Genomic DNA, 20,321 nt, shown 5'->3' on the forward strand with positions numbered 1-20,321 from the left:
AGGGGCTTATTTGAAGGCTGAGAAATAGGCAGTGCCTGAATTCAGTATTTTAAAAATGAAAAGAGAAAGCATTGCAAGAGGCAAGTACCCGAACTCAACAATAATGTAAACAAGTCGTTTTGTTTGTTTTTTTTCCAGTTCTCCCTCTGCAGAATACTGAAAACGATCTTCCAAGAGGATCTTTCATTCAAGTTTTGTGTGGTTTGATTCCGAACTGAGGTATTCGGTGTAGAAAGGTAACACTTGCTATCAAGGTAGAGAACTTTAGTGCTGAGGGTGGAGGCGAGGAGAGAATTGATCTTGCAGCAACGTACCTAAGAACTGAGCCTTCTGTAATACGTTTCAGAAGGGGAACGAAGGACTGGTTCAAGTTGTTTATGCCTCACAGAATGGTCCAGCATCCAGGGGGTGGAGAGAAATTCTCACTCTGCTTTTGTGCATTGGATTTCTAGACTATCAGAGACACTAGCAAGGAAGGTTTTATTGACATTGAGGGAAAAAGGCTGGCTCTCTGCCTTTTCTTCCTTCCCCATCTGAGGATTTTAGGCCCTCTCTGAAGACCAGAACTGGCTACTTTCTACACACAGAGCGTTCCCTCGGCAGTCCCTGTTTCAAGGGTTTTGCTGAGCTGGAGTGTCGGATGGTAACGCTAAGGGAGACCAAGCTCAGCTAGTGCAGTGAGGATAAAAAAGACAACTTTCAAGAGGAAAAACAAACAGAAATGCCACCCAAGTCTCTGCTACTCTCCGGGCGAAACCCTTCTGTGAAATGAAAGGAAGATGAGCTGACCACCCAAAGGTCAAGACTGTAACTTCACATTTGGTTCTAAGAGTTAAACTTTGGTAAAAGAAACTAACAGTGCAACAGGAGCTGCTCACTATTGCAGACTCTACTCCTGCCCGGATAAAACACCTCTCTTTGCCGGCTGCCAGCATTCAGCTACAGTCAGCATCCCGTCTCTCTGCTCTCTATTTGGTGCTCTTTTGGAAAGGGGGCAGTCTGTCACTGCCTGCAGGAAACAGCAATTCGTTGCAATGCCCATTTCACGTAAAGTAAATGTCTGGCCAAAAAAAAAAAAAAAACCAAAAAGAAAATCAGAATTCACCTTCATTTAAAAATATGCTATTTTGATCCAAGAAATGCTGATTTTTGTCATAGATGTAACTTACGGCTCGCCCATTTCCTGTAACAGTCTTACTGACCAAGAAGAGAAAGTGACTAGCGCCGATGCTCTGCTGAATGAAAAGGAGAGAGATCCGTTCCTGAACGTCCCCCTGGCTCCAACCCAAGGCTTGGTTCTCAAAATATTTCTTTCAACGCGCGCACACGTCACTGACTATAGTCTGAGAACCAGGAGGTTATCCCACCCCTAGGGCTGCAGAAGGAAAGAGAATCAGTGGAAAAGATCGTACAGCAAATGTTTTTGCCCCGTTGACCCGCTCTGTTCGCTACATCCCAGTCTTTGGCTTCAAACAGACTTGCGATATGGTGAAAGGTTTTTTGTGGGTTTTTTTTTGTTTTTTGCACATGATACTGTTACAGTAATTAAAAAAAAGTAGTGCACATTCTTGAATGTTTAAAACATGCATTATAAATAGGATTTTTAAAATAAAAAAAAAAAACCAACAACACTAAAATGAAAACACCAATCCCACATACACACACGCTAATAAAACCTGCCAAGATGCCACATTCGAAAAATAAATACAGACTTAGGGTTGTGAATGAGGACTTTGAAGTGCATTTTTTTCCTTAAAAGGTTAAAACTTTCCAAAATTTTTTTTGTGTGTTTTTTTTTTAAACGTAAAAGCTCATTTCATTATAAATAAATGTTAAAAAGCAACACTGACGTACTCTCACATGGGAATGGCCGCGCAATACGGAGAGGAACAAAACTTAAGAAGGAGTCGCCTCTCAGAATCCAACATTTTGCCAAAAGAAGAAAAAAATTAGATTCCCTAAAGTGCCTGGTGTGGGGAGGGAATATTCCAGCAGTGCAAACGTGGGGCTCGGAGCAGACCGCGGCGGATGGACAGTAGCACCCGTTTTTGCATATGAAGGAGTGAGAGCTGCCAGAGGTTATCTCAATATCCTGGGTACAGTAGTTCGGGATTCAAGTGTTCTTATTGGAATCAAAGGATGAGCATGAAAACAAAACGATTCGGATGAAGGAGCAGTTACAGTGGCACTTGCCCAGGTGCTAATGCCCACCACTCAGCAGTCGCTCGCTCGTCTAATCCCCTCCCACCAAGTTCAAGTTTCCGCTTTCTGGCTAGATGGTGCAGCTGTGGAATGAAAAGAGCCGGCATGCTGCAGAGTCGGGGGCACGGGAGGGGAACTGAAAGGAAAGCGGAGGGTTAGACAGACAGAAAGGGAAGTTCCAGGTGGAGGATTTGAAACAAAACTGGCTCCAAAGTCAATTTAACCTCAGGGCTGGGAGGGACCAAACATTCTCCTCAGCTACTGGGCAAAAGGAATTGGCAATCCAATTTCTAATGGCGGAGAAGCCCCTTCTATCCATGAGAAGCCCTCTACGGCTGATTGATCACTGCCGCCCCAGAGCTCAGCGGTCACCAAGAGACGGTTTGGGTGATGAGAGGAGTGCACTGCAGAAGAACCAAGCAGGGCTGCCCTCCTAAGGAGCTTCCCAACGGGGAGAGGTTAATTCTAGAAACAGGAAGTTTGAAATCAGAAAGTCCCTTTTTCAGAAAACCTGAAACCTTCCCTGGCCCCTGCCTGGGACCAGGTGTGCTAATGCAGTGGGGCTGCTTTTCCCAGCCGTGGCTCCAGGAGGGATTCGCCTGCACTGAACACGGGGAGAGGAAAGGCTCTTTGCCAGCTGCTCATTAAGTCAATTAGCTGCTGGCAACCGAGTGAGGGCCTAGGCAGAAGAGGAAGCTCTAACATCGGTTGCCAAGCCCTGTGTGAAGGCCTGTCCAGTCTTGTTCTCCTTTAAAGTGCCCTATATTTATAGAATTTCTCAATAAATAGAAGAAGATATTAGATACCCATCGTTTAAGCTACTCCGAGTAACAGCCGTCTAAGCCGATCGCATTGTGCCGGTCCGTGGTGTACGGGCACGTGCTGCCGTTGGGCAGGGCCCCGCAGGCCGCTGTTTTGGCCGCAATGCCGCAGTTCTTGAGGAGGTTGAAGCTGAAAGGGCTGATGGCGTCTTTAGGTGGGAAAGGCTTCATGGTGGAGAGGATAAGTGCCAGGCAGTCTGCAACATCCTTGTTGGGGGCGCAAGCCAAGGCCGGGGTGTGACCTGCAACGAAGCCACGAGGCAGTGCTAGTGAAGCCGTCGAGCCAGCTGCACGCGTCAAAGGGGCCCTAGGACATTGGTGCATTAAGCAGCAGGACAAGGCTCGCTCCCGCCCCATGTGCAGAGAGAAAGTATTGTCCAGCAATAGGGCATTAACCTGAGGCTTGGGGGGTCAGTGCCACGCTCCGCCACAGACTCCTTGGGAGACACCGCGGGCAAGTCACTTAACTTCTCTATGCCACAGCTCCCCAGTGGGGGATCCCTGCCTGGCCTCATAGCAGCGCACTCAGAGAAAGGCATTAAAAACTCTGGGGCACTCAGATACCATGGCGACAGGACCCAAGACATGCAGGTAAATGGATAGCGCCTGATGCGGGAGCAATGCATGGGGGCAGCTTTTTACTCTCCCCATCCCAGACTCAGCAACTGGGACCAATGCAGGGGTCTAACTGGAGCCTGCTGGTTTAGAAAAGGGGTGTTTGCTCACTGGGTTTCACTCCCTCCCCTTGGCAGGAGCCTTCAGACCTTGTGCAAAACCCGTTAAGTATTTTCCTGGGCTGCTCTGGGCAGGGCCACAGTGGGGTTAGTCATTTGTGGTCTCAGAGAAAGGCAACTGCTCAACAGGTTTTTTCAATTGTGTTTAAAATGTGTCCAGAGCTGTGGATTCAATTTTTTCACCCAGGGCAATTTTTATTCCCTGAGCAGAGGAGCTAGGACTGGAGTGTGGGGCTTTATTTGAAAACTGGGATCCCAGAAATTCATGTTATTGCTTTGGGGCTCTGGCTGTTCTTGAGGCTTTTAGCAGTTGCTAAAACCAGGCCAGAATTAAGTGGGAGAAAAACAAAAGCAACTGGGGCCTATTTGGCAGGCCCAGAAACCCTTCCTCTGGTAGCGGAAAGGATGTGCTGCGAATACTTTCAGGATCAAAGCAGAGAAAAAAACCCACTGATCCCCCAATACGCAGATTCTACAGCCATGCGAATGAGAAAATAGCTTCTTTATCCTCATCCCAGCTCTGAGCCTTCATGCGTGGCCCCAGTTGGGCCAGGTGACCCAGAGGATGACACACGGGGCGAAAGCCACGTTAACAACACTTGCTGCCCCACTGGGATGTGGAGCTTGGACGTGTCTTCGCCAGGCTACGGGGATCCCGGCGTTACTACCACAAGGGCTGCTCCCGCTTCGCCGACAGCAAACCCAGCATGAGAGCATAACCATGTTCAGTACAGGGGGTGAGGAAATAATCCAAGTCAAGGTGCAGGCGCCTGTCTGAGAACCCCAACCAGACACCCCTGCCCAAAAAGATGCCACGTAGAGACTACATTGTACCTGACCCCACCCATCCGCCAGAAATCTCAGCTGTGAGGCATACGCACCTTCTTCATCCACAGCAAGCACAGTGGCGCCTCTGCTGAGCAAGGCCTGGACAACAGAGGCTAGCCCATTCCGAGCTGCAATATGGAGCGGCCTACAGGCAACAGGGAAAGGGAATGCATTACCGAACCAAGTCTGCTGCCTTTTCTGCCTGGAGCAGTCTCCCCGATGCACTTCCAATTCAGCGCAACCCTCATCAGCGGCACGCGGCTTCCTCTCCGCACTGGCGCACCCTGCGAGAGCTTTCTGATCGGCTGGGGAGACAGCGAACTAGCTCTGGACTGGAGAGCAGCACAAACTCAACACACAGAAGGGCCCACAACTGAAGCTAGGACCTAGGGAAGGCTGACCCATGGGAGGAGGCAGGGAGACAAAGGCATTCTGCAGAAGTGTGGCCATGGGGATCCCAAGTCCCAGCAGGCAATGCTCTGACCTTGCTGAGAGCCGTCCTGGCACAGCGCATGCTGGGAATGGTCTTGGTGGGTCCTACCTCTGCATGAAAGAGGCAGGTGGCTGTGAGCTGTGCAAATCAGTGAAAGCCCTTGGACAGCTTCAAGACAGAGCAGCATCTTACGGCCTAATCTACCTCCCTTGAACTACCAGGACGTGAGAGGTTTTTGCAAAGGACTGCACGCTATGCACGCTAGGATATTCTCCCTTTGGACTGAGATTCTCCAGGGCTAAGAGGGGGGAAAACATCCATATCGCAAAGGGCTCTTTACTGTGTGCGAATGTGTGACTTCCACCTAGGACTGTGGCCCAGGGATTGCCCCTTCACCTGGGCTCACCCACAACCTCCTGGCTTCCCCTTTCCCTCACGCCTCCAGACATTTACAGCCACCTGGCAAAACTAAAACCAAATCAAACCAACCCCCCCCAATATTGTTTCCCCCATTCATACCAGCTGGTCGCATACTCACATCTGTAGAGCACTGTTAGTTGCATTGATAAGGCCAAGGTCTTGGGTTTCGCCCAGGATCAACAAGGCACACTTTTCATGACCCTGGAAATAAAACCTAACAGTTTAAAATTAAGGCACATAAGGTGGGGAGGGAGAACACAGGTGTCTCTGCAAATGGTGTTCTCACACTGCTCGTGCTTTGCAGAGGAATGGTCCTGTTTTAATACGCTTCCATGCTGACCCATGTCTGCACGGGGAAATGCACAGACTAGTGGGCTTTCCAATCTCTAGTTTAGGCCTCTGTTCTCTACTCCCTCCTCCTACCCAATTTCTCTGTTCAGGGGTCTGAGAATAATTTGTAATAAGGTACATTCATTCCAGAATAAGAGCGTCCCCACCAGGAGTTAATCAGGAATAACTCCCCCTGTAGACAAACCCTTATTTCCGTTTAGATTAAGTTGATTAAAAACAGATTTAAGATCAACCAAAATAAGCCACTGACGTGGACACTGGGTTCATTCAACCTGTGCAAATGCCTGTGTAGACAAGGCCTGGGGGTGCAATCTCGTCTCACCAGCAGGGCACAGATAAGCACACTCTGACGTTTTGAGGCTCACCGACTGAAGGTCTTGGTGAACGTGACTGTTTAAGAGAAGGGTCAATCCCATACCTTGCTGCAGGCCAGGTGAAGAGCTGTGTTCTTGTTGACATCCAGCATAGTTAAATCTGCTTTCGCTCTATACAGCAGAAACTCTAGAAGCAAGAGAGGCAAACGGCGTCAGGCCCACACAGCCCAGGCTCCCTTACTTCAGGGATAAGGCAGCAGGAACAGCATGTCCACTAGCTGCGGAATGGCACCGTACTCGACTCGGTGTGTGCGAACACTCAGAACACTGCAGGTTTCTGATTACGACACCCCAGCCTGGAACTGAGCACCTGCCAGCCTAGAGCCTCCTACCCGACTGTCAACTCCATCTCGTCACCATGGCCCAGCCTTGGATCTTAGAGTTCCCTCAGAATTAAATGCTATTCTGGGGGGCCTAGAGGGGGAAGGATCTACCGGGGTGAACAAAAAGGAGGAACCAGATGCAGGCCAAGGAAGTAAGTGCTGGGTTGCTACGCACCGACTGCTGCAGTCTGCCCGTTCTCAGCAGCCATCATGAGAGGGGTCCTTCCCAACTGGTCAGTTGTGTCTACCTCAGCCTGGTGATGCAGCAGCAGCTGTAAACCATGGATGTTGTCTGCAAAGGCAGCAGCGTGAAGGGGTGTCCTGGAAGGAGAGGGGAGGGCGTGAGGGGAGCTCCACCACATCCGCACTAGCAAAACTCTACCAGGACTCCAGGGGGATGCTCCAACTAAAGAAGCCTGATTGAGGATCCCAGTCAGATACATCACCCCAGTGATGGCCAACACTGGTGCCTTTCATTCCCAAGGACCCAGAAACACGTTAAAACCCTAAGCCCTGGTACTGAATGGTGATCAATTGCTCTCCATGACCACCCAGCACAGGACAAGAAGGGTTTGTCTTAATTTCCAGGAGTCTCCTGCTGACCCGATGGTGCAGCCACAGCGGGGTGGGGGCGGGACATAGCAGGCACGCACTGCCACTCTGTGACCATTTAGGACAGGAAGTAAAACCAAATGCTGTATGCAGCTGAGATCACAGGGAATTAGATGTAGTTACCCAAGATGGAATTTGGGGCGAGTCTGACCCATACAGAGTGCCAGGGGACCCTCCTCTGACCACTCCTAGCTGCCAGGACCTTGCTTTCACATCTGCTGTGACCCATGGCACCGGCAGCAGCACAGCGTCCCGGCACTACATCGAGGTCAGGAGTAACTTGGGGGGCAGAGGGTCGGCACCACTTTGTGGATGCTCCAGGGAGGTTTCCCAGTACGCACTTGGCTCGGCTAGTGAGACCCAATGGGATCAGAGCACAAAAGCAATCAAGCGGGAGCCTACGTCGGCCTTTGGCATCCCCCAGGCTCCTCTGAATGCCAGGAGAGACCGAGCCACGAGATTAAAAGACGCCGCTCACCTTCCTTTGGCATCTCTGCTATTAACAATCTTGGCACCCAATGCTTCCACCAGCATTTCAGCAGTGCCTTCCTGGCTGTTAATTCTGCAGGGGTGATAAGAAGGAAAATGAAAACCAAGGCTGGGCCGAGCTGTCAACGCGACAGACATTGGCTTAGCTCAATCCTTTGCTGCTCCGGGCCAAAGAGCCGCAGGCAGGGGAAGGAAGATCACATGCCGTGGTGCAGCACTCCCCACTGGCCAGCTGAATGGGCTCCAGGTTGACTGCCTGCTTAGTCTAGCTGGCTAGGAAGTGAATAAATCTCCGAACTATCCCCATGCTGATGGCAGGACCCTGGCTGCCTGGCTCCAACGCACCCTCTAGTGGTTCACACTGACCACAGCCCCAGAAGGGACCCGGAGGGGAAGAGTCTGGTTACTGGATTCTGAGGCCAACGCAGAATGGAGGGCATGGTAGAAATGTCAATCTCCGCGGTAGCCTTTGGGATAACAAGGAGCTGGAGCCCAGCCTGTCACTCCGAGAGCACACGTCCATCCCTGCCCTGCCGTGCGCGCTCTCTCGCACACTGTTCTGAACCAGGATGCAGAAGAAGCCGGCTCTGCGTCGGTGGCTACTTACACTGCACAGTGCAATGGAGTAAAGGGGTTTCCTTCTAGGTACACAAATGGATTGTGTTCAAGTAACAATTCAAGACAATCTTCATGTCCTGCAAAGAGGGAGAAAGGACAGGGGAGCTGTGAGCTGAGCAGTGTCCTGGCAATCACCTCTCAGGCTGGGAGACTGACACCGGAGGGAGGAAGGCCTGAATGGAACAAACACCCCGACCAGCCCTTAGCTCCTTCCAAGGCCCAGGGAAGCCATCATGGGCTAAGCGGGAAGAAGTTTCCTGCAGTCTCCCGTGGCGTGAGATCAAGCCGGTCCGGCGCATTATTTAGAGGAGGGGAAGGGAAGTGAGCGCCATTTTTCTGAAACATGAAGACTTGGCAGCAGGATACTGGACTGGACACAAACAGCCTGGTGCAGTATGACAAGGAGACAATGCCAGCTCTGCTAGCCGGGCAAACCCTCGGCTTCTCCTCTCGGCCAGAGAGAGATCGGTCCCCTGTCTTATCTAACAGTAAAACTCTTCTGCATTTTCAGACATTTCGAAGACTTGGTCTACACTAGGTCAACCCAGCTATGTTGCTACGGAGCATGAGAAATTCACGTCCCTGAGCAACATAGGTCAGCTGATGTAGACAGCCCAGTGTATTCCAACAGCCTCGCTACCGCCTGTCGGGGAGGTAGACTGACTACCCTCCCGGGGGTGTAGGTAGGGTCTACACCAACATGCTACCACGGTGGTACTGTAGCATTTCAAGTGTAGACAAGCCCTAATTCTGCCCCTGTCGTTGGCCTCTTGGCTGAGTTTGCCAACACACAGGGGCTGGGGGATGCCACAAGGGGGTGACCTGTGTGTCGCGAATACTTGGCCACCGATGTCCAGGATTTCATCTCAAACCCTGAACAGCCAGATGGCAACGACATTCTGTCACTCCCAACCCAGAGAGGGGGAGGCTCTGTGAGCCTCAGTGTCTTATTTCCAGTAGGGCCCCTAGAACAACACAGTGTTCTATCCATGGCCTCGTTAGTGCTGAATGAGGAAGGACTGTTTTGGCTGAGCTCTCTCAGTCTGCAGTGGGTATAAGGCAGAGAGGATGGAGGGCCGTCACAGCTCTGAGGTTCTTACCGCTGTACGAAGCCCAGTGCATCGGTGAGTAGCCGCTGTAATCGACCACGGAGTCCAGAGGGTCAGTAGAGAGCGCTGCCTGCAGCAAGGTCCTCAGGATTTCTGAATGCCCACACGCCGATGCAAAATGGATCGGAGTTCGACCCTTGAAATCCCGACACAATACAAAGGCATCGTGGTCCAGCAGGGCTCCCAGGCAGTCCTCACACCCTGTCACCGCCTGTGCCGGGTAAAGAACAGCCACGACTTTGAAGCGGTGCCTCCAGCCCAGCAGGAAACCGCTCCACACGCCAAGCGCAGGCAGGGTTACAACGAATGTGGCTGGATTTGCACAGGAACAGCAAAAGGCACCACACTGAATTTCAACTCCTGGCTCCACGGCTGGGGGGCGCTAGAGCTTCTCCAAGGAAAAGGTTGCCGGAATTTTTAAAAATATTGTCCCTTTGCCTCGTTCTAAGAGGCGGTTGAACTGTTTTGGTGAAAAATTGCCCCACAACGTTAGCCTGAGGCAGACGCCTGGCATGTGAAATTTCAGCTCAAATGGTTGAAGCTGGGCAATGTTATAAGTAACTGAAAACAGGGTCTTATAATGGAGAGTGTCGGTGCCACCAGCCCTTCCCAGAACAAAGTGACCTGCAGGAAACCCAGTGAGAGAAACCCCAGGGTCCGCGCTGAGCTCCGTCACGCTCACTCACCCCTCGATGTAGTGCAGTCCTGCCTCTCCTGTCTGCTGCATCTGCTGTGGATCCCTTCTCCAGCAAGAGATGGACGCAGTCGACGTGGCCGTTCATGATCGCCAGCATCAGTGGGGTTCTGCGGGGCAATTGGGAGAGCACAGGAGAAGGGTGTTGGCTTGGGAAGGGCAGTGAACATTTGCAAGTTTAAATCCCTATTTTACAGAACTCCTGGTATCTATCCCAGCTCCTGGAGGTCAGTGCTGTCTAGGGGTGAGAGTGCAGGGGGGCTGGGAGTCAAGACTCCTGGGTTCTACCCAGCTCTGGGAGGTCAGTACTGTCAGGGGTGACAGCTCAAGGGTGCTGGGAGTCAGGACTCCTGGGTTCTACTCAGCTCTGGGAGGTCAGTGCTGCCTAGGGTGACAGCAGGAAAGGCAGGGCTTGGAGCAGGAGGACTGGGAGTCAGGGAGTCGAGTTTTATTCCCAGCGCTGCCCCTGATTTGCTGCATGACCTTGAATAAGTCCTTTTCCTTGCCTCAGTTTCCCCTTCTGTAAGATAGGCTGGGGGTGTAGGGAGGTTTAATTCTTTGCAAAGCACTTTGGGAAGAACCTCAGGCGACCATCACTGAGCAGCAGCATCGTTCTATGCAGCCGTCTGGCATGTCACGCACTGCTTTGGGGCAGGAAGGATATCCTCATGCAGACAACAGATATTACAGAGAAACCAGAATTGACTCACTGGCCATGGATGTCCATAACGTCGGTGATATCCGCTCGCTCCCCATTGTCGATCAGAAGGTGTAGGGAATCTGTGTTCCCGTAGGCAGCTGTGAGAGCGACACAAGGGAGGGAGGAGTTACAGAGACATGCACAGTGTTACTGGCCTAGCGGAAGCAGCAGATGCGACAGGCCTTGATTTTAGTAGGTATTTAGTCCTGCATGACACTCTCATAAGCAGACTAGGGAGATGCGGTCTAACTGAAACTGCTATAACGTGGGTGCACAACCAGTTGAAAGACTGTAGTCAGAGAGCAGTTATCAATGGTTCGGTGCCAAACTAGAAAGGCATCTCTAGTGGCTTCCCATGACGGTTACTCCTGGTCCGATATGAGACAATATTTTCATTAATGACTTAGATAACAGACTGGAGAACATGCTTACAAAATTTCTGGGTGACACCAAGCTGGGAGGGATTGGAAGCACTTTGGTGGACAGGATTAGAATTCAAAACGACTGATAAATTGGAGAATTTGTCTGAAATCAGCAAGATGAAATTCAATAAAGACAAGGGGCAATGCATTACACTTGGGATGGAACAATCAGTTGCACACATACAAAATGGGAAATGACTGCCTAGGAAGGAGCGTGGTAGAAAAATACTAGGGGGTTTGAGTGGATCACAAATTAAATACGAGTCAATAATGTGATACAACTGAGAAAAAAGACTAATCTCATTCTAGGGTGTGTTAACAGGAAGGTCTTAGGTCAGACACAGGAGGTAACTGTCCTGCTCTGCTCAGCACTGGTGAGGTCTCAGCTGTACTGTGTTCTGCTCTGGGCACCACACTCTTAAGAAAGATGTGGACAAGCTAGAGAGAGTCCAGAGGAGAGCAACAAAAATGATTTAAGGTTTAGAAAACCAGATCCACAAGGAAAGGTTAAAACTGGGGATGTTTAGCTCTGAGAAAAGATGACGGAGGGTAAGTAGACTTACACGACAGTGCTGCACCAATGCAGTGTGTCCGAGGAAGACACACTATGATGACAGGAGAGTGCTCTCCCATTGGCATGATCATTCCACTTCATTGAGAAGTGACAGCTATGTTGGTGGACAGCGCGAAACTTGCATCACTCGGGGAGGCATTTTCATGCCCCGGCATGATGCAACTTAGATCCTTTGAGAGAACCTGTTAACAGTCTACAAATATGCTGAGGGCTGTTATCACGAGGACGGTGATTAATTGTTCTCATGTCCAATGGAGGTAGGACAAGAAGCAATGGGCTTCATCTGCAGCCAGGGAGATTTAGGTTAGAGTGACACTAGGAAAAAGGGGAGTTACGCTCTGGAACAGGCTTCCAGGGGAGATGGTGAAATCCGCATCACTGGGGCGGTTTTAAGCACAAGTTGAACAAACAGCCATCAGGGCAAGTCTAGATTTACTTGGTGCTCCCTCAGTGCAGGGGGCTGGACTTTATGACCTCTCGAGGTCCCTTCCAGCCCAACATTTCTATGACTCTATGATTCTACAGCTCAGGCTTTTGCCACAGTTTCCTCTTTTATAAGACCCAGGTACTCCTGGAAGCCCTCCTAAGGAGCAGGTCATTGGTCACAGGACCCTGCTGCTGCTTGACGGGCCAGTCACCCTGCAACAACCCCTTTCATGACCTCAAAAGGAGCCATGTTAAGTCACCCCGAGCCAAACAGGCTGTCTGCGGCCCTGTTGTGGGTCAGGCAGGGGGAGGCCTGGGCTCTAAAGGGCTGACTCTGCAGCAAAGAACCCTGCAATGAGATCTGTGGTGCCCGATCCACTGACCAGCCCAGCAGAGGTGCCTTTCCACTCCCACCTGCAGCATGGAGCGGTGTCCACTTTTTCTTCTTTTCCTTTACGAGGGCGGAAGCGCCGTGGCTGGTGAGCACCTCCACGCACTCCGTGGAACCCCTCTCTGTGGCAAGGTAAAGCGCCGTTCGCCCTTTGTGGTCCCGCACGTCAAGGTTCACGAGGGTTTCGGCAAGTGTCTTCAGGGCTTCACAGTGACCGTTATAGGCCTGCAGGCAACACAGAGCACATTCCCTTAGGAAAGGAGCTGGACACACGCTGTCCAGGAGGAAGGGGCAGTCAAAATTCTCTACCACCGTTATAATGAAGGCTCTCTCGATACCATGCTGACCCTGCTCCCCCTTCCGCCCCCCTGACCGGTGCCTGCAGAACTGCCAAGGTTCACGCTCTGGAAGGGACAGTGTGAAATACCCCATTTTCCTCCTGCTGCTGTCCAGATTGCTTATACCCCTGCCCCTCGCTCCAGCGACTGGCACAGCAGCGTACGACTGCCCGGCTGACGCGTGCCCTTGTATCCCTCACGTGTAACTTGTCCGCTGCTGCTGTGTAAATGCCACAAGTTACTAATTCGAAACAGGCTATTCTCGTTTGAAAACGATCAAAACAAATTCGTCCCGACAGCATGAATTATTGGGCTCAATACAGGAGTAATGGGGTTAATTTCTCCAGCCCTTGGGGGGCCAGACTACATGATCTAATGATCTCTTCTGGCCTGAAGCCCTGAATCTTTAGGAAGAAACCTTGAAAAATTAGCCAAGCTTAAAAAAAGTGAGATGCTGCCAACAAGACAATGGAGAAGGGGATACAACCTGCTGACATTGGCCTAGACTGCAAACTCCCCTCCTTCCGTGTCTCGGACAGCACAGAGCACAATATCCCATGGTTAAGACAGCAGATACTGTTTTGGAGCCTGACACCCTATGATCGGGCAGCAAGCTCTTTCCAGTGGGGTTACCCCTATTACACACATGGCATCACTGGAAGCAAAGCCAACCTTGTTTCTTCACCAGCAATGTCAGGACAGTGTAGCCTTTAGATTAATTTGGGATACAAAATGCTTGTCACTAGGAACAGGTGCCGCCTTTGGTGGCTACTCAGAGATGAATAGAGAGGATGACTGGTGTGACCCACAGGGACTTGATGAGTTTTATTAACACCGCAATCACTAAAAGCCTAAATCACAGACTAGGAAACAAAACAAGAATTCTGCAGACGCTGTGTTATGTCCACTCACCAACACACGGGCCAGGGTGAGATGAAGTGTGAAGCTTGTCACCACCCTGCCATCCTGAGATTCCACCGAGGGGCGGGTTTGATTCTCCCTTTAGGCACCTGTTCTCTACACCCACCTACGTCCGAGACTATACTTGATTAAGTCTTGGCCTCTTGTCCATATTTGCCATTCCTGCTCCCCAGTTTGGGGACTCTAAGGCTTTGCAGAGACAGACGTTCTCTATACAGTGCAGTTAACGAGTCTGGCTAAATAAAACCTTTACAGCACAATACAGATATTTGCTAGAGCTTCTAACCTAAGATTACTTACTAATCTAGCTTCTCTTGGGCTTAACGTAGCCTTATGCTAACTTTTACTACCACTAGGCCTCAAATACCAGGCTGCAGGCTCACTACCAAGCCTATTTTCAAATAATCTTTATGTTTCTTTGCACAGGAGCTTTAGTTTCATTTGCACTAATTCAGCCGGCAGCTGAACTCTGTCTAAGATACAGAGAGTGTATTTCCCTGATCACCTGAGCTCAGGTCATGGGTCAAAGGTCAACAACAGACAAACTTACAGCTAAGTGCAAAGGGCTGACTGGGATGGTGCTTTCCACGTCCTCCAGGCAGTTAAAAGACATTTCCAGGAGCTGCAACAAAACACTCCACAGTAAACTCTTCAGGTTGTACTGCTCCTCTGTTCCGGCCACCACGGGCAATGCCAGCAGCTTGCTGTATGGAGCATCTGGGATGTTGGAAGCCAGCCCCCAATGGCACCAAAGCCACATGCTTGGAACCCGGCGTGGAGAAATTCCTTTAATGGAGTAGATCTCCCCACTGCTTTCACTAACGAGATCAGGATTAAGGGCACAAGACATGTGAGTCCGAGTCCTTTTAGCAGGGCGTTTACCCTGTGCATCTCACACATTGGTGCACCCCAAATGGATTCCTTCAACACAGGTGTTTAAAAATGGCCTCACTGCTCTTCACCACAGGAAGATGGCTTCCACGTCCTCTGGAGTGGAGTCGTCTTCCAGGAGAGCAACTCCGTGTGTTTCTGAGACGCCCAGCACCCCAGTGCCCATTGCTCACTGGCCTGCAGCTCCTTGGCTGAGGTTACCATCCTGTCTTTGGGAGCTGGCCTGAGATCTGGGCACATCTGTGTGCACTAGTCACCAAGTCTCCTCTCTGCTCCCATCTCATCTTTTTTGAGGAACTGGCCAGCACAGGCTTCCCCTCCTCAGCCAGATCCGAGGGAGGGGGATTAGGAGCCCAAAAGGTTTTAAAACCTACATCATAACCCCAGTTCCTTCCTCCCTCGTCACACAGCTCTGCCCCCTACACCTTCAGCCGCAGCACTTGGCCCTGGCCACTCCCCAGAAGACTTCTGCCATACTCCCAGATTCGGCTGGGGAGGCTGAGCAGAAACTCCCCCCCACCTCTTCCTAGGAGCACTTCTCATTTGAGTCGCCTTTAAACCAAAGGGCACCAGGCAATTTCGACTGCCCCCCACCCCCACCCTGCTTACCAGCTCGAGGTTCTGTCTGTTGCCGTAGGCAGCTGCATAGTGGACAGCGGTGTATCCCTGCTTGTCCCGGAGCGACGCGTCCGCACCGTTATCCAGTAAGAACTCTAAACAACTGCAACAAGCACGGGGAGAGGCGGTGGTCAGACACGCGTTCCCACGGACGCACCTGCTGGGCCAGCTCTAAGCAGCCAGCACAGATTCCGTGCAAATGCCAGATCCTCGCTGCCTGGCACACGGGGTGCGAAAAGGACTCAGTGTCCCCCCCTGAAATTCCCACTAAAGGCAACGAGAGTGCCATGCCCACGATCGATCTGCCTCGAGGCACTTTTGATCCAAGGGCAGATCCTTATTAAAAGTCAGTCACTCCAATGCCTGCTGGAGACGCCCCCATTACGCTGGCTCGGAGGGTGCCTCTCAGCTGAGAGCAGGTGGGGGAAGAGGGAAATGGCGGGGTTCCACCAGTGCCATGGGAGACGGGACGGACGACAAATGTTAGCCCTGAGCAGGGGGTTGAGATCGGCCACTCACAAGAATGCCTCCTTCACTCTGGACTCCTTCAGTGGCTCCTCGTCAGTGTCATGGCTGTTTCCTGAATGAGTCTCCGCTCTGAAAGATCACAAGCCCATGTCAGCGGGCTGAGACAAAACAAGCGAGGGGAACGGGGAAGCTGGATAGACTCCAGCCAGTGTGCAAACACCCAGACGCTTTCTGCTCTTGGAAAGCCAGGTCCAGACCCACTTCCTGCAGCAGCAGCCACCGCACAGCCCTGGAAGTGCCTCTGTTCCGCCCTTGCCGCACTAGGCTGAACGTCGGTTTTTTTGGACCCGTTTCCTGCTGCCTTCGTAGCGGAAGAGCATTCTGCAACACGCGGGCCCGGCAGCATAAGCAGGGGGCTTTGCTCTTCATCAGTGATTTGTTTCTACCATCTTAAGACCAAGAGCTGAGAAAACCCTAAGTAAGCCTCCTCCTCAGCGGCAGGTCAGCATTATCCTTATTTCACACCCCTAGAGGGGAGGTGACTTGCCAACATCACCCAGCAGAGCTGGGAGTAGACCCCAGGAGTCCAGAGACAGGCACTGGCCTAGCCTTCCTTTCCCTTACAATGCTCCTTCTCTTTAGAAGCCACCAGGCACCACCTCCCACCAGCTGGTGGGTGCCAGGGAACTGCCAGGTACCCGCTCCAATCAGGAAGTACCACGGACTGCCCTGCCCTGTGGTATCCAGCAGCAGCTGCTATGGGAGGCAGGTCCCTCGGGGCTGTCCTACCTCCTGTACGTGTCCGAAGCAGCAGCATAGTGTAAGGGAGTGCAGCCTTTACAGTCCGTCTCGTTAATACTGGCTCCGGCAGTGACTAGTGTCACCGTACACTGATAACTGCCATTGGCAGCTGCGTAGTGCAGTGGAGTCCTGGGGAGGAGAGCAGAAAATGGGGTGAGGAACACCCGCTGCTATGCAGAACGGCTGCAAACCCAAGGAGATGCAGGACTCTGCAGAGACAGCTGCAGCCAGGCCCAAGTGACACACACGCATGGCACAGCAATATCCAACCCCACCAGGCTACACGGCTCTCCAAGAAGCAGAGCTGGGCTTCCGTGGGGTGGGAGGAGGAGGGGACACGGATATGGGTGGCCTGCTCTGTGAACACCTTCAGCGCAGGATGAGACCCTGCTGCCCACCTGCGCCCGCAGATCTTCCCAGCCACAGGGGTTCACTCCTAACGCCCAGCTCTCTGTCCCCCAGCCCCAAGGGTGCGATTGTTCACAAAAAGCTTCTCTCTGTCCCTTCACACGGGTGTGCCGCCATCAGTACTTACCTTCCAAATTTATCTCTCCTCCTCAAGTCAGCACCGCTGCTCAACAGCAAATTAAGACATTCAACGTTCCTGCAGAGGGAACAGAGGGGAAACCCGCTGAGAGGGGCTGGGGTGGAACCTGAACGCTGTCCCTCTTACGGTCAGCGCTGGCTTTCTGGGGCTGCTCTGCCTAACACGTGACCTGTGCCTGCCTGCAGCCCGTTTTCACATTTGTAAGACTAGAGAGTATGATCGAGCGCCCTGCCCATCCCCACTGGCATGGTACCTAGACGACCCACTGCACTGGGACTGCCCGTATCACTAGCAACTCTCCAGCTTTCTGGGAACATGCTTGTGCCTCTATTTCTCTCTTCCTGCTGCTCTGCAGGGACTGGGAATCGTATCTAGGTATTCCAGCCAGGCCGTGATGGGTAATAAAACTCGACCCCTGCCGCTAGCATGATCTAGGCATTAGATTTCATGCTACAAATAGGATCTATGACTCCTGGGTGCTGTTCCCTGCTGGGCCCCTGACTTGCTGTTTGAGCGGAGGAAAAGCACCGCTCCCGTGAGCCCCTCTTTCCCCACTGAGATGAGAGCTGTGCAACCCGCTCTTCTTCAGCGCCGTGATCTCTCTGCAACAGCATGAAATCGAACTGTAGTGGGCCACGCGAACTAAACGCACCGAGGAAATACAATTCATTAGTTACCAATACTTCGCATTCACTCTTCAGAGTGCTTTACCAACATGGCCCAATTCCCCCTTACAATACTCCCCAGGAGGCAGGGAAGCATTTTAAACATGGGGAAACTGAGAAACAAAGGTAAGTGACTTGCCCAGAGGCCTGGCGCGTTCACAGAGGAAGCAGGAATCAAAAGGGTCAGCTCTCCCAGGCCCTGCTTTAGACGCTAGCCCCCATTTCCCTCCCAGAGCTGGGAGCAGAACCCAGATGAGATGACCCCCAATCGTATCCTGACCACTAGACCACACTGCCTACATTATACACTGCGGTACGCAGAGGGGAAGCATGACGTCCCCATGACAAGGCGAAAGCAGCTGCAGTTGCCTCTCCCTAGAGGGCTGCCGGTGAGCCTGGCGCAATGTCCGGCCCTGCCCGGGGCAGGGACTCACCCTCCAGAAGCAGCAGCATGGAGGCACGTCCTCCCAAGGTTGTCAGGTGTGTTGATATCGAAACCCGCGGACAGCACGTGCTCATTGCTCAGCGAGGAGACGATGCTGTACAGCTGACCTGCGGGGCAGGAGGAGATGGGTCAGGCAAGGACTCACCAGGTCCCTCCTAGCCCAGGCTATTCCCCTTCCCCGCCCCCCAAGCCAACCCAGGCTTTGCTCACCTGAGGAAAGTAGCTTACGACAACAGTCTGAAAATCCAAAGAGAACAGCTAAGTGCAGAGGGAACATATCGTGGATTCCACGCCTGCCAACAGGGAGAGAGGTCAGATAGGAACGGAACAGTCACAGCTCGCTGCCCCAGCTAGCAGACAGTCTTTCCTCCTGTCCCGCTGACGTGGGGGTCTCCTGATGGTGGAGAAGGAATCCTACCCCATGGCAGCCTGCAGGCTCTCCCGGTCAGCCCTCCCTATCCTCAGGAAACTTCCCTCCGCACAGCAGCAGAGCCTAAAGCTAGACAGGCCCATGGGATGACCTAGTCTAATGCAGGCCGTTCAGGTACACCCACAGAGCCCTCTATCAAGCCCAACGACTATAGTTAGATTAAACATTTCAGTCCTCAGGAAAATCAGCCAGTGTCTCCAGTTCTCTGCCTGTGGCATGAACCACCCCCCACCCACCCAAGGCCCGTAGGGGAGACATGAGCGATGATGCAGCAAGCGAGCTGGGCGCCATGCTGCAGAGGAAGGTGAAAATGCCCCAAAGTCCCTGTCAATCTGACCTGGGGGGGGAATTTCTACCCTGCCCCAAATCTGGCGATCGGTTTGACCCAGGCACATGAGCAAGAGCCACCAGCCAGCAGCTAAGAAGGCTTCTCCGCTTTGCCTCTGAGCACGGGTCTAACCGGTCCCATCTCCGGCCATGGAGAATCGCTGAAGGCAAAAAACCCAGAATCCCTCATGTCAATTGCACATCAGGGGGAAAACTGCCTCCCACCAGCTGAGCCTGCCCACCCAACGCCCCCCTGCCCCCGTGAGTGCACCTCCCACATTGCCACGCCCCCCTGGAGGCCTCCTCACCTTGCAGTGTCAGCACCATTCGTCATCAAAGTACTAATTAGCAGCTCGTGGCCGTATCTAGCAGCAACATGGAGGGGGGTATTGCCATATTTGTCAGCACAGTCTATCTCGCTGCCTAGAAAAGAAAGCAAGAGGCAGCTGGCTTGGTGGGGAGTTTCTGGCTCGGGCAGCCCAAGACCTGCTCCCCTAGTCCCCGCGGAGGGCTGTGGTGCACTGCACTGAGACAGCGTCACACTGCCATTCTCCAGGCAGAAGGCCCAATCTAACTGCTACCGTAACCCACTGATGACTGAGTGTTACAGCCCTCGTCCCTGCTCCCCACATGCACTCACACCTCCCATGCCTGATCTGCGAAGCGCCTGAGTCCGTCGCAGCACCACCTATGGAGCCCAGGCTCTGTAGCTCAAGCTGTAGCAGCTCCTGCGTTTGGCTCAGGCGGTCCCCGGTTCAGCCCTGGCTGCAGCAGCCAAGACAGCGGCTGGCACTGGACTCAGAGGAACATTGTCACTGGTGGCAGGATCTAGCAGCACTGACAGCTCTTTGGCTCTGAGCTTCCATGCGCTGGAATTTCAGCTTGGTGCCCCATGAGATCTAGACCTAACTTGTGTCTCCCTGTGAGGGGTGGCTGTTCAGCTGGGGAACAGAGCTGATTTTGGGGGTGGGGGGAGGCACGGCACTTCATTCCCCTGGCAGAAGCTATTAACATTGAAACAAGGAGAGAGGGACGGGATGCCCAGGAGGCACCGGTTGGTGAGTGAGCTCGAGTGAAATGCCCGGTAGGAGAAGGACATTAGCTCAGCATCCAGAGAGCCACTTACCGTTCTGTATGAGGATCTGAGAACGCGTAAACCGTCCGTGAATGGCAGCCATATGCAAAGGGCTCTTCCCTTCCTTACTCTGCAGGGAGAGAGGGGGAAACAAGCCAGCTGGTGACACGGTCCCCGAGCTCAGCAATTGAGGGGTGAAAGTTCCGTCCATGCCTGGAAGATCCCATGTGTCTGGGTTCCGAACTCCGTCCTTCCCCCACTACCCCACTGAGTT

General features: G+C 52.5%; 1 protein-coding gene across 1 annotated transcript in view; it reads right to left on the reverse strand.

Annotated features, from left to right (window-relative positions):
• Positions 1-1,491: 1,491 nt before the first annotated feature.
• The window catches only part of ANKRD52 (ankyrin repeat domain 52), a 31,783-nt gene continuing 12,953 nt past the window's right edge, over positions 1,492-20,321 (reverse strand). The window contains exons 8-27 of the mRNA XM_032785531.2: positions 20,099-20,177; positions 19,281-19,395; positions 18,426-18,508; positions 18,205-18,322; positions 17,094-17,162; positions 16,547-16,687; positions 15,809-15,886; positions 15,281-15,392; positions 14,331-14,402; positions 12,545-12,746; positions 10,719-10,806; positions 10,001-10,118; positions 9,306-9,525; positions 8,195-8,282; positions 7,577-7,660; positions 6,662-6,807; positions 6,208-6,290; positions 5,557-5,639; positions 4,639-4,730; positions 1,492-3,265 (exon numbers count right to left, since the gene is read on the reverse strand). Of these exons, the coding sequence (XP_032641422.1) occupies positions 3,021-3,265; positions 4,639-4,730; positions 5,557-5,639; positions 6,208-6,290; positions 6,662-6,807; positions 7,577-7,660; positions 8,195-8,282; positions 9,306-9,525; positions 10,001-10,118; positions 10,719-10,806; positions 12,545-12,746; positions 14,331-14,402; positions 15,281-15,392; positions 15,809-15,886; positions 16,547-16,687; positions 17,094-17,162; positions 18,205-18,322; positions 18,426-18,508; positions 19,281-19,395; positions 20,099-20,177 (2,316 nt within the window). The 3' untranslated portion in view covers positions 1,492-3,020. The remainder of the gene's footprint in view (positions 3,266-4,638; positions 4,731-5,556; positions 5,640-6,207; positions 6,291-6,661; positions 6,808-7,576; positions 7,661-8,194; positions 8,283-9,305; positions 9,526-10,000; positions 10,119-10,718; positions 10,807-12,544; positions 12,747-14,330; positions 14,403-15,280; positions 15,393-15,808; positions 15,887-16,546; positions 16,688-17,093; positions 17,163-18,204; positions 18,323-18,425; positions 18,509-19,280; positions 19,396-20,098; positions 20,178-20,321) is intronic.

The sequence above is a fragment of the Chelonoidis abingdonii genome, chromosome 26, assembly GCF_003597395.2.
Source record: "Chelonoidis abingdonii isolate Lonesome George chromosome 26, CheloAbing_2.0, whole genome shotgun sequence".
Taxonomy (NCBI): domain Eukaryota; kingdom Metazoa; phylum Chordata; order Testudines; family Testudinidae; genus Chelonoidis; species Chelonoidis abingdonii.